Source organism: Trichosurus vulpecula, chromosome 2 (genome assembly GCF_011100635.1).
Source record: "Trichosurus vulpecula isolate mTriVul1 chromosome 2, mTriVul1.pri, whole genome shotgun sequence".
Taxonomy (NCBI): domain Eukaryota; kingdom Metazoa; phylum Chordata; class Mammalia; order Diprotodontia; family Phalangeridae; genus Trichosurus; species Trichosurus vulpecula.
Window position 1 is genome coordinate 62,653,961 of NC_050574.1, and position 14,502 is coordinate 62,668,462.

At 40.0% G+C, this 14,502-nt stretch overlaps 1 protein-coding gene across 2 annotated transcripts in view; it reads right to left on the bottom strand.

The window, feature by feature from the left end:
- The window catches only part of EYA3 (EYA transcriptional coactivator and phosphatase 3), a 122,861-nt gene that overhangs the window by 67,829 nt on the left and 40,530 nt on the right, over positions 1–14,502 (bottom strand). For both annotated transcript variants that reach the window (XM_036743928.1, XM_036743927.1), the window contains exon 2: positions 13,033–13,131. In XM_036743928.1, coding sequence (XP_036599823.1) covers positions 13,033–13,065 — 33 coding nt within the window. In that variant the 5' untranslated portion in view covers positions 13,066–13,131. The remainder of the gene's footprint in view (positions 1–13,032; positions 13,132–14,502) is intronic.

A 14,502-nucleotide genomic window follows, 5' to 3' on the forward strand; every position in this document is an offset into this window, starting at 1 on the left:
TTCTACCAATGTGGACACTGAGGCAGGATTCACAGATCTCTACGTCCAGTCAATAGCTTTCTCTTGACTTGACTCTTGACCAGCTGTGTGACGGATGTTTCAACCTAGATCGGCATCTCAAACTCAGTATGTAAAAAACAGAATTCATCTTTTCTCTCTAAATGTGGGTGTTATCACCCTCTCTGCTGTCATTGTTTGTGACCTAAGTTGCAAAGTGATCCTTAACTCTTTTCTCCTCCTTAATCACCCCATGTCCCATCACTTGCCAAGCCTTGTCCATCCTGTCTATATAATATCCTTCAATACATCCCTTCCCTTCCTTTCATATGGACATTACTTTAGGTATTCAACACTTCTCACTTGGACCAATCTAATAACTGTCTTTTTGGTCTCCTTGCTTCCAGTCTCTTTCTACTGCCAAAATAATTTTCCTCAAGTACAAAGTCTGACTATTTCAACTTCTCTGTTTAAAAAAAAAAAATCCAACCAAACAAAAAGCTTCAGTGGCCCTCCAGTGACATTTAAGGTAACTTATAGTCAGACTCCCACCTATCTTTTTCCTCCTTATTTCAAACTATGCCCCTTAACAAACTCTTAGGTTCTAAATTGAATTATCAGCAACTGCCTTAACAGGACACTCCATCTGACCCTGTTCATTCATACAAGCCACTACCATATCACACCCCCATTCCTTGAATGTACTTGTCTTCACCTCTGCCTTTTCTGAATCCCTGTTTTCCTTTAAGGTTCATGTTTATAAAATACTTAGCATGGTGCTTGGCATCTAGAAGGCATCATAGAAATGCTAGCATTATCATTATTTTTGCAGGGACTAACACTCCGCCAATCGAACCCCCTCCACAGTTTTGCTTGTGCTATACCTTTTGTTAGATCACTTCAATTAGTACGTAAGTGTGTTGAGGCCAGGAGCTGTTTCCTTTTGTCTTCCTATCCTCTGTGCCAAACAGACCACCTTGCACACAGGAAGTATTTAATTAAAGTTTGCTGAATGGAATATTACTATAACTAAAATCTGACACAGCTAAACTCAAAAGTCAAACCTACTTCACTATGAATCAGAAATAGCATTATTATAAACTATCAGGTGAGAGTTAAACATAGGCGTGAGCAATATTAAAATGGCTAACAATGGTGTGATAACAGATGAAACAACGAAGGTTGTGATATATTCAAGTATAGTGATGAAATGACAAGGTTGATGACAACTAAAAACCTATAGCCATTGGCTCAAATGGTAGATCATATTACAGAGAAGCCAAAAGGGATGTTTTTGTTTAACTCCCAAGAAACATGTTCAATGTTAGGTATAGGTTTTCAAGGCCCTGATGTGTCATCACATCACACAAATGATAGCCTAGCTGTGCTATTCATAAATTTCCTACATGATGATGATATAAGTATGACCTGCCATCAGTAAAAGGTAGTGTTCTCTGAGCAGAAGTAGTGATGAGTTTTTTGTGATCTGGATGAGACAACTAGCCAAAGTAGCAGGTGTAGACTGGTCCTTGTAACAGGTGTTTTTCTCTATACAAAGTTAACTAAACTCCTCAGGAATGAGAACCCCTGCCCTTTAATCAACTCAGGTCAGATCTAAGTAGCACAAAATGAAACAGATTGCTAACTATTGCCTGGTGAAGCTGTAGAGAAAGCTAATCTGGATAATTCAGTCTGTCTTTTTTTTCATTCAGCCAACACCTACTATGCTGCACTGCACTGTTAGGAAAAATAAAAGGATGATACACTTCAGTATTACATGACAACAGATAAATAATTGATCTGCTGTGCATTTTAAATGAAACAGATCAAAATTCTTTTACACTTTAAAAAATCTTCACAAGCTTCTGTGTACAAAACATTCTGGTGGCGAATCCCTCTTCATTTAGCTATGCAAATCATTTAACCTTCTTGTTCCTCGGTCTCTTCATTGGTAAAAGAGACATAGTTTGTTATTGCTGGACTTGTATAGAAAACAATTCATACAAAGAAATCTGGGAAAAGCAACTATCATTAGATTGATGAAGAATAAACTCAAACCAACATGAACTCAAAATGGGCACACAATTTAGACATAAAGGGTGAGATCACAAGCCAATGGATGGAGTCTGGCAGCTGTGACACAGTGGAAATAGCACTGAATTTTTAGTGCTCACAGTTGGAGAGGGATTTGGTGATGTCAATCAATATCAAGCATGTATTAATCAGCTACTATATTCTGGGCACTGTCCTAGGTGTTGAGGTAGCTCATAATGGCTAATAACAGCTAGCATTTTTATAGTGCCTACTAAGTGCCAGGCACTGTGCTAAGCACTTTACAAATATTTCATCTGATCCTCACTGTAACCCTGTCAAGTGGGTACTATTTTTATTCCCGTTTTACAGTTGAGGAAACTAAGGCAAACGGAGTTAAGACACTTGCCCACGAAGAAACTGGGCATAGACCAATATCTTACCCGGTATACCAAAATAAAGTCAAAATGGGTTCATGATTTAGGAATAAAGGCTGAAACTATAAGCAATTTGGGAGAGCAAGGAATAGTTTACTATCAGATTTATGGAAAAGAAAAGAATTTGTGACCCAACAAGAGACAGAGAGCATTACAAAATGCAAAATGGATAATTTTGACTATGTTAAATTGAAATGTTTTTGTACAAAAAAAAGCCAATGCAACAAAGATTAGGAGGGAAGCAGCCAATTGGGAGAAAATCTTTACAACTAGTATCACTGATAAAGGCCTCACTTCCAAAATATACAGGGAACTGAACCAAATATATAGGAATACAAGTCATTCCCCAATTGAGAAATGGTCAAAGGATATGAACAGACAGTTTTCAGAGGAAGAAATTAAAGATATCTATAGGCATATGAAAAAATGCTCGAAATCACTACTGATTAGAGAAATGCAAATCAAAACAACTCTTAGATACCATCTCTCTCTCCTGTCAGATTGGCTAAAATAACAAAACAGGAAAATGATAAATGCTGGAGAGGATGTGGGAAAACTGGAACATTGTTACATTGCTGGTGGAGTTGTGAACTGATCCAGCCATTTGGAGAGCAATTTGGAACTATGCCCAAAGGGCTATAAAAATGTTCATACCCTTTGACCCAGCAATACCACTTCTATGGTTGTATCCCAAAGAGATCACACAAGTGGGAAAAGGACCCATATGTACAAAAATATTTATAGTGGCACTTTTTGTGGTAGCTAAGAATTGGAAATCAAAGGGACGCTCATCAATTGGGGAATGGCTGAACAAGCTGTGGTATATGAAGGTAATGGAATATTATTGTGCTATAAGAAATGGAGATGATACGGACTTCATAACAACCTGGAAAAACCTACACGACATAATGCTGAATGAGTGGAGCAGAGCCAGGAGAACATTATGCACAACCACAGATATATGGATTCTGTGAGGACCAACCTTGACAGACTTTGTTCTTCTCAGCAACACAATGTTCAAAGATACCTCCAAAGCACTCATGATGGAGAACACTGTCTACATCCAGAGAAAGAACTATGAAGTATGAATGCAGGTTGAGGCACACTTCATGCTCGCCTTTTTCTCCCTGCCTTTTCACTCTCTTTTGTATTTGTTTTTGGGTTGTGTTTTTTTTTTTTGATTCTGTTTCTTCTTTCTCATGATTCATTCCATTGGTCATAATTCTTCTCCACAACTTGACTAGTGTGTAAATTAATTCAATGTGAAGTTATACATGGAAGTTATATGGTATTCCATGCCGTCTTGGGGAGGAAGGGGGGGAGGGAGGGAAGAAAATCTGGAACTCAAAATTATGTAGAACCATGTGTTGCAAACGAAAAAGAAAAAGAAGAAAAAAAAAACAACATGCCCCCCCCCCCAAAAAAAAAGAGAGAGAGACTTGCCCAAGGCCACTTAGCTAGTATCTGAGGTTGGATCTGAACTCAGGTCTTCCTGACTCTAGAGCTCTATCCATTGCACCATTTAGCCGATACCAACCCCCCCCCCCCCACAAAAAACCCCTCTGTTCTTAAGGATTAGGGTTAGTTCCTTGAGGGAAACAAGATGTGAATATGTTAAGCATATATAAAAATGTATATACAGAATACACACAAAAGAAATACAAGGTAGTTGAATACAAGGTAGCAGGGAAAGGAGAGAGGTGATCAGGCTGTGCTTGAGCTGTGCTTGAGCTGCGCTCTGAAGGAAGAAGGGGAGTCTGAATCAGACGTGTGGACAACGTGCAAAGACATGGAGATGGGAGTTAGCGTACAATATAGGAAGGACACAGAGAAGGTGAATTCAGCTGGACCACTGAGTGCAGTCAATATTCATTCACATTAATGCGTCTTTCCAAACCACTCAACAACCACAATCTAAATTTCCATTCTCTCTCAGTCCCTTTACCATCACACAAAACTGACTGTCCTCTGGGATCCTGAACTCAGACACTCTATCCTCTGCTGACAGAAGATTCTCTCCTCCTTGCTCTCTCCCTGTGCCTCTAACACGCCTCTCTCCTCCCACCCAGACTCTACTCCATCAAACAGTTCCACCACTCTCTCACTTTTTTTTTGGCCGACTGGTTTCTTCTCCTTGTCCTTCTTTGCTTGTAATAAATTCCCTTCTTGTCTCTACCTCTTCGAATCCCTAGCTTCTTTCAAGGTTCACACCTTCTAAAGAAAATCTTTCCTTATCCTCTAATTGTTATCTCTTCTCAAATTATCTTACATAATTAGCTGTTTATACTATCTAGTAGAATATAAGCTTCTTGAGGGCAGGGACTGTTTTTTATTTGTCCCTGTAAACCCAGAGCATGATACAGTATATTGCATATAGTAGGCATTTAAAAATAAAGGTTTACCTACGAATGTGTATGTAGGTCTCTTTATCTTCAAAAAATCTTCACTTTAGCCTGCCATCCCATCAAGCCATCTTCTCCACGTCAAAGTCAAACTTCTAGAAGGAGGAGTCTATACTTGGCTGCTCCCAACTTCCTTACCAGTGGGTCACTTTATAATCTGGCTTCCCACCTACCAGTCTACTAAGACTGACCTCTCAAAGGTTACCAGTGCTGAACTCAAAGGCCTTTTCTCACTCTTCATCCTACTTGACCTGTCTATGCTTGTTTTGTTTTTTAAAGAGACTGGGTCTCCCTGTCTCATCCTGGCTGGAAGTGCAAGGGCCACTCTTGACAGATCCCACTCTGATGAGCCCAGGAGATTTGATCTCTTCTATTTCCAAGCTGGGCCAGGTCACTTCTCCTAAACATCTTGGTGGTGCCCAAATCCTGGGGCTCACCATATTAATGCTAAACCTAGTCTGGACACCTGATGGACACAGCCCACTACAGAGCTCACAACTCTCAAACTCAAAAGATCTGCAGCTAGCCTCCACCTCCCCGGCAGCTGCCATTACAGGCATGGGCCACTAGGCCCAGAGTCTGTCTGCAGACTCTTCTGAACACTCTCACCTCTCCCTTGACTTCTGTAAATTGCTCTTTTCTGATTCTCCTCACCTGCAACCCCAACTACAAGAATCCCTCAAGGTTCTGTCCTAGGTCTTATATTCTCTCTCTTCACTGTCTGTCTTAGTAATCAAATTGTTTTCCATAGGTAGTGTCATCCCTATGTAGGTGACTCTCAGATCTATACAGGGATAGACATTGGATCTGTGATGTCACTGGTATAGGGAACTCCAAAATGAGTGAGTGGAATGCTGAAATAGTGAAGCCCCCTCAGCATGGGATAAGACCTGACCTCTCCTGCTATCTACCCCCACCCTTCCTATATTTTTAGAAACTGCTCTGCTGAGAAAGCAGATATAATAGATTACGTCAGGAGACACACGCCTGCAAGGTCCTGTTTATCTAGCTTCTACTCCCTTTTTGCGTTTATGCCTGCCTTTTGTTCTTTGTTCTCTGTTGCTGGGGAGAAAATTCTGCGAGCTCCAAACCCAGTCAATGGGAAGAAGAGCCAGTAGGGAGCATGGGGGAACTCTGCATCATGGTCTATATAACTTGGTTTGAGCTGTATGCCACACACACACTTGCTGGCATCATCTTGGGCCATGCTGGGTGTGTCCTTTCTCATAAGAAAAGCAATAAAACTCCTTTTTGCCTTTTCTCAAGAATGGTCTCTGTATTTTTAACATGAGTAGTGGTCTCAGACCCACACATGAGGAAACTACCTCTACCAACGCAGGCTGATACCTTCTCAGTAACTCACAGTGTTAGGGAGCTGTCTGCGAGGTTCAGTGACTTACCCCAAGTCAACTAGCCAGAGTGGGTCAGTATCTGAGCTTACATCCTGGCTCCAAGGCCAGTTCTCCACCCGCCACACCATGGTGCCATGCTCTCTCTCTGTATCCTCAAAGCACCTACGAGACGACCTAGCACACAGTAGATGGTTAGTAAATGCTGGCTGAATTAAACTGCATTTTAGGTACTTGGCTTTGTCACTTTGTGAACTTAGACAAGTGATTTAATCTCTCTGAGCTTCCTCATCTATAAACTAAAGGCACAAATACTTATGCCTTCCATTGTATTTCAACACCCACTTGGGACAGTATTACTATCTTGCATTTCTACAGCATTTTTTCATTATACACATCTGATTTCATGTAAACATTGGTACCTCAATTTTGCAAAAAGAAGAAACAAAAGGCTTAAAAAGATGAGTCACACACTAGTGATGAAGTTTTTTCTACAGACTATGAAGTACAAACACTGTCTGTTTTCAAGAATGATTCCAAAGGAATGTCCTTCTAAGAATTCAGCAGCAGGATCCCCCTTCAGGGCAATTGTAATGCAAAGTAAAATCTGTGCAATATTTATGAAATCCTTATTTCTTGGTATCATATAATTGTTAGCTTGAAGACAAAAACTGTACTACCCTATGTTTCTATTTCTGAATATTCATTGTAATATAGATTTTATCCAGTATCTTTTGTTTTTATGTCATTTCAATTTACATCATATTCCTCTCCCTCCCCACTCAAAGAGTAATGCCTTATAACAAAGAATTTTTAAAAGAGCAGATAAAAATTCAGCAAAAGCTATCAATACAAGGAAAGGATGTAGCATTCTATGCAGTGGTCCACACTGGAGTCAACACCTGCAGACCCAGACCTCTGCAAAGCAGTGGCTGGATTCTTTTGTATTTCTTTTCTAGTTCTTCTTTAGGGCTAAGCCTGTTCTTTGTGAATTTGTCACATCTGCTTTGGTCTGTTTTGCAGCTGTTGTTCTTTCCATTTATTGCTGGGGTCGGAGCAGATATCATGCCCCTGGCTCTGCTGACTTCTCTCTGCATCAGTGCACATGTCTTTCCATGCTTCTCTGTATTCAACAGACCTGTTGTTTCTTACGATATACTAATATTCCAATAAATGTTCTCCAAAAATTTATATGCATGGGATTAAACATCATTTTTGTATAACCACATACTTTGCTTTTGTTAATTAAGCAAAAGTCTGAGTCAACTTATTGTCTGGATGTATTTCAAATGGTCTTTACAAGTTTAATTTCTCTATGATTTATCAGGTAGATACTCCTTCAGTTCCATCATTTTTAAGATGGTTTATCAGGAAGAGCTGTCTCAGGACATTCACTTCCTTATACAGTGAAATCTCTCACTTACCAAATGAGAAAATTAAACAGAGTCTGTATCATTTTTAATTTATCCTATTACTGTTAATTGAGTTTGTCCTGTAACTGCCTAAGCCAGGGCTGTCCAAAATGCAGCCCAAGGGCCACATGCAGTGCAATTTATGCAGTCGCCCTACAAAGCATAGAAATTTACATAAATGCTTTAGTAAATGAAGCTGAGTTACCTCGGAGCTCTCACTAAAATGGCAAATCAAAATATATTGTCTATTGTTTCAATAAAAACTTAAAAGTTGGACAACCCTGGTTTATGGTTCTTTGTTTCTGAACTTAGTTCAGAAATTTAGCTGGCCTATAATGAGTTAAGTTTAGAAATCCAGTTCTCCTGTTAATCACTGTTCTATTCTTGTGTCAAAGAAATCTGTTATCCTTGGGGGATCCAGATGGACACCACAGAGTCTGGTCTAGTACCTTTATACCACCAAGCTAACCTTCAAGGATGTTTGGCTGGCTATCAAAAGCTTCTTTCTCTAACCTTGTTGTCCCTCATTCCCAAATGCCAACCAACCATGTCATCTTCACCCCCATGATGCTCCAACTCTGTAATCAATTGTATTATTTCCTCATCTACCATGTTCTGTTATTTAGTCCATGTTTATAAAAGGGAGCTGCATCTCCAATTGGAGGTCTTTTGGCTAACCGAGGCAGTTATTAGACCTATTTTATTACCATGTTTTTACCCAGTAATAAACTGTTATCTTGCTCAGAGAATATGTGCCTCGGTTTATCTTTGTTGAATTTCACTATTTTCAATAAAAGAATCAATCACCACAAATTTTTTAAGTACCTATTATATGCTAAGCACTGAGTTGGACTAGCAATACAGAAACAAAAAAGAAGTAATCTCTGCCACCCTCAAGGAGCTTATATTCTATTAGGGAAAACAACATAGATGCATACATGTATGTAAAAAAAAATAAACACAAGATGATGGAGGGGGGGCACATTATCTCCTAGGATAAATCAGGGAAGGCTTTACATGTAATGTGGCACCTGAGCTGTATCATGAAGGAGATTAGTGATTCCCAGAAGCAGAGATGAAGAAGGAACACATTTCCAGAATGAGGAACAAGTTGGGCAAAAGCACAGCGGTGGGACATGGAATATTGTGGGAGGAGGAGGAGGAGGAAGAAGGCTGAGTGATCTGGTAGATGAAGGCAAACAATGTATTATAAGCCTGGAAAGCCAGGGTGGATCTGGGTTATAAAATGTTTTAGAGGCAAGAGGGAGTCACTGGCGTTCCCTGAGAATGGGCAGAGGTGACAGTCACAAGTGTGCTTTAGGAGGATGACTTTGGCAGCCACATGGAGAATGGACTAGAGAAGGGAGACACTCTAGGGAGGGAGACTCTTGAGTCTATGGCAATAGTCCAGGCAAGATGTGCTAAGGGCCTTCCCTCCAGTGATGACCACGTCAATGGGTCAGGCCACAAGTATTTAGTAAGCACTTACTCCAGACACGGTGCTGAGCACTGAGGATACAAAGAAAGACAAGAATGTTTGCTCCTTGTCCCCAAGTAAGTAACTAGGTTCATCTAATATATACAGAGTAGGTAGAAAGTAGGCTGAGAGAGGAAGGCGCTGGCAGCTGGGGAAAATGCCTGAACAAGGTGAGTTCTGAGCAGTCCTGAAAGAAGCCAGGGACAGTAAGGGAGCAAAGCACAGCAGGCATGGGGAACAGAGAGTGCAAAAGCCAGAGAAGCGAGAGAGTGTTCTGGGTGAGGAACAGCCTACTCACAGCGCATGAGTGTGGCAAGGAGCTTTAAATGCCAGGGGAGCCAGGGCAAGCACGATGGCCTGGGAAAGAACAGCATTTCCCACTTGGCTACTTTCCAGGATTTTGTCATTTCCAAAACCTCATCAATCTGTAAGATGAAATCAACTCAGAAACTCACACGTCCTCAATACCCTCTGCGTCCAGGGCTCTTTCCCCCTCTGGATCCTCCTTCATTAAGAATGGCACCTGGAGAATTCTCTTCCTTATTTCCCACTTGGTTACAGAACTTTACCGTGCTGTAGCAGGTTAACCTCCCTACCACACCACCCCCCTTATTTTTAGTTGTTTTTTATGTGCTGTCTCCCCCCATTAGCCTGTGAGCTCCTTGAGGGCAGAGACAATTTCATGCTTTTTTTCCCTAGTAGTTCCCCTAGTGTCTGGAACATAGGAGGTGCTTAATAAATGTTTATTGATTTTCTCTGTAGAACTGAAGGATGAAAGGAATGGAGATTATGGTGAGAAGGAACAAGGCAGTAACTATGGGTTGTTAGGCATGGGAAAAATGGAAAGCTAAAGGATGTTTTTTTAAAACAAGGGAGTGGAACAGTTGTCAGGTGTGTAATGGTAATCAGGGTGGGACTTTTTTAACTGTTTTCTCTTTTGGACTGCTAAGGCAATCAAGTGCTTTGATGAGTCTTGCCTTTGTTTCAATTCCAGTCTTTGATGACATACTTAAGAAACAAGAAAGCCCCATCCAGGCCTCAGGCCCCTGAGAAGGGTATACATGACCTGAGGTTGCCGGTTTCGTTTTGGGGCTCTCACTCACTCGAAAAGAGTGTCCTGTGACTTGACCAGACAAGACTCTGGGTAGCTGTCACAGAGCGCCCCCCAGGCTTTGAAAACCTGCATGTTGGTGCTTCTCTCTCTGGTAACTGTTTACGTATCGCTTGGATAGATAGCTAGAAGCCTGTGTGCTAACTTGTTATTTTGTTGTTTATATAATTTCTACTTGTAATTTCTGTTTGTGTTTTCTCAGAAGTTCAGGGTGCTCTTTCCACTGAACTAAGTGAATGACACACACACACACACACACACACACATTTAAAGTCAGACTGTAAACCCCCTTAAAGTTGGTTTCCTAAGAAAAGCAGATCAAAGAACCTGTGCTAGCAGCCCTCCTGGGGGCTGGTGTTACTGACCTTACACAGCCATAGTAGAGGCAAGTAGCACTGTTGTTACATGGTGATGCTAAGATCAAGGGTTTGATCACCTCTGTGAATAGAGCAGGGATGTATGTGAAGAATGTTGTGGAGGTAGAATGAACAAGAGTTGACAACTGAAGGATGTGAGGTGCTAAGAAGCAGTGAATCAAGCTTAAAGCATTTACTGAGCACCTCTATTTCGGGGCACTGGGGAATCAAGACAAAAGCCTTTCAACATTCCCTATGTATAAGAAGATTATATTCTAATAGATTATTCTGAGACTGCAAACCTGGGTGATTGGAAGGACCCTGCTGCCCTCAAAAGAAATAAAGAAGTTTGGAAAGGGGGTAGTGTTGCGGATAAAGATGAATTCTGTTTTGGACATGTCGAGATTAAATAGCCTATGGACACCCAGTTTCAAATATCCAATAGGAAGTTGGTAATAGGGGACTGAAGCTCAGGAGAAAGAATAGGGCTGCATTATATGGCTTTAGGAGTCACCTGAATAGAAATGATAATTGAACCCACATGAACTTATAAGTTCAATCACCAAGAAAAAGAATGTAGAGAGGAAAAGAGGGCCCAGGATAGAGCCTTGAGGTACATCCACGGGTGAATTGGGACATGGATGATGATTTTGCAAAGGAAACTGAAGAGTGGTCAGACAGATGGAGAGCAGTGTTATGAAAACCCAGAGAGGAAATGGTGGTCAACAGTGTTAAATGCTGCAGAGAGTGCTGAAAAAGTGCCAGCAGACTAGCAATGAAAAGATCAGCAGTCATTTCAAAGAGAAATGTTTTAACTGAGTGATAAGGGAAAGGGGGAAGGGAACAAGCATTTGTTAAATGCCCACTACATGCCAGGAACATAGCTCTTTAAAAATATGATCTCATTTGATAAGGTCAGAAAACAGATTTCGAGGGATTGAGAAGTGAGTGACAGGAGAAGGAGTAGAGGGTAATGAGGAGGATAAAGCCATAGGCAGCACAGTATAAGGGAAAGGGCAGAAGAGTCTGTTACTAACAAGCTATATGAAGCAGGACAGCTACTTCTCTCTGTAGTTCTGAGGGCACTGGGTCTGCAGTCAGAAGTACCTTCTAGCTATTAGTCTATGGGCCTGTGACCCTGCATACTGGTTTTGAACTCCATCTCTTTCGCTGGCTAGTTAGTTGTACGACCTTGGGCAAGTCCCTCGTTCTTTCCCAGCCTCTGTTTTCACTTCTGTAAGGAGAAAATGTTGTCCTAGGCCACCTTTAATGTCTTTCCAAGTTTTATTATTCTATAATTTTAACAACTACAGAAGTGTCCATGATGTACCACACTCAGTACTGAATCTTTCAGGCTATTTTCCTGCTATTGTAAAGGTGATAAGGATAATCTGGAACATCCTCATCAACGTCACTTCAGGAACAATTAAAATGCACCACAAAAACCATTTACCAGCTGCTTGGAGCTGACTAACCTTCATGCTTATAACAAACTAATTCTTATATATGAACGGGCCTAAAGGATGACTTTAAAAAAAATGGCAAGAGGTGTACCTCACATCACCAAGAGATGAATTTATGAAAAGTATATATAAATGGATTTTCCATAAACTGGTGATTTTAAATGCACTAAAAGAATTTACTTTTTGTATTCCCAGTACTTAGCACAGTGCCTGGTACATAAATAGGCTGCTATTAAATAGTTATTGATTAACTAACTTGTATTAAACCTAATTAAGACAGATGTTCTTTCATCATTAATAGCTAGCTAAAAGATACCAACAAGTCACCACTAGACTACAGATTCATGTCTGGCTTCATCAACAAGAGTTAAAGCTGTGATTTCTAACAAAAGCAACATTCCTCATCAGGAGAATTTACTTAAAAATGACAACAAAACCCCAACAAATCTTCATCCTGCAGTGGAAGGTACTAGCTATCTCTTCTACAACCATTTAAAAGGCCTCATTTACCTTACCTTTTTCATTTTCCAAATATCTCAACTTGATAATCTACTCATCTGTATGGGAAAACAGAAACTCGCATTTGTTAGAGCTTGTCTGTCTGAAATAACAACGGCCCAAGTTCCTATGGTACTTTACAGCTTAGTTTACAGAGCAATAGTCCTAGAAGAGAAATAATTGGAATATTATTCTTTCTATTTTACAGCTGGGGAAACTGTTTCAGAATAGCCCAGGCACTCTGAGAAGACTTTGGGGGGTGGGGTGGGTGGGGGACTGTTTAGCTCACTGTTGTTGCAGTAAGTCTGATTCAGATATTAGCAAAACTGGGAGTTGAGTAGCTTGTAAAGGTCACTCTGGGAAAAACATGAAAGAAGGAACTTGTTCCCCATTTTTTCTTTGTCATTTAAGACCTAACAAAAGAATTCAGAACAATATCTTGAATTTCTTAAGTCAAGCTTTTTGACAAGTGTCTTTAAGTTTAAAAAAAAATACTTACTGGCTGCTCTGGTAAATCCTGTTCCTCTTCCATGAGTACCACTTTTCTGGAATATGCTTGTGTGACTGGCTTGCAAATCTTCTCAGCAGTCTACACACTCTGAAAAAAAGGGGTGCAGAGCTTTATGTACTCAGAAAGTGCTTATCATCAAGGCCATCATGTAGAAATTTTTTTTTTCTATATTGCTCTCCCCACCTGTCTACATGAGTTACAATCTTCAAATATCAAACTTGCACGTGGTTTTTCAAAATAGAAATGCTGTACCAAGTCCCAAGGCAGGGATACAGGATTGTTTTTCATGCCTTACAAAAGCCAACACGTGAGCCATTTCAACTGCACTTAAGACATGGTTACTTTAGGGCTTTAATACATCAGACATCTTACAATGACAGCCATGTGCACAGAACTAAAACAAATTTCTTTAGGATTAACAGTTACATCATAAACGATAAGACTGGCCTACCATGTCAATAAGCAGTGATAACATCTAACCTGTTTTAATGTAGAACATTTATATAACTGTTACACCAAAAAAAAAAAAATCACTAAATAGGACAGCCTAGAGTATCAATTAAATGCTTCCACAACTAACTAGCCACATCTGGCCAATTTAAAAGGAAATAATCTATATTTTTAAGCTTAAACATATTCAAAATGAAAAAAATATATGTATTTATACACACACACACACACAGAGTCACACAATGGTACATATACTTTAGGCAAGGTTAGATAATGAATAATCTTTTAAGTTACTACATACTAGCCACTACTTAAAACCCAAGGAACCATTTGACTGTGAGGTAAACCACTTCCATAAAAATGAGCTCTTCAATTACTTAAGCAAAATCCTGCTAGCTGTTAAGTCATTCACTGTACTAATTTTCAACTTGAGAGAAAAAAAAGACAACATGAGTTACAGCAGTAAAAAATTCTAACAAAAACAAGTATCATATTTGGTGGTGATAGTCAGCCTAAGATTAAAAAAGAAAAAGTATGAAAAACTAGGTGCACCACAATAATGGAGCTAAAGACATCATTGATATGTAAAGCAAAGGAGACTAGTTTCTGTTGGAATATGTGTTCTATTTACTAATCTTTCATTAAAATTTATAAACTCCCTAATTCCCTCAGCCAACAACAATCTCCAACTAAGAAAAGAATGGAAATTTACAGATATACTGGAACAAGGCATTATTAAGAGCCAAGGAAAATTCACAGGTTTCATATGGCTTTTACTGTTCTAATACTCAAAATTGTAGAGAAAGCACTCAGGGAAGGGAGAAAACGGAGGATAGATATGATCACATGCAGTACTGTCCAACTCCAAAGTATCTTTACTGAAGCAACTAGGTAGTACAGTAGGTAAGAGTGCTGAACTTGGAAATCAGGAAGATCTGAGTTCAAATGCAGCCTTATCCATTGTGTGACCTTGGCCGAAAGATCGAAACTCCCAGCTCAGTTTCCTTA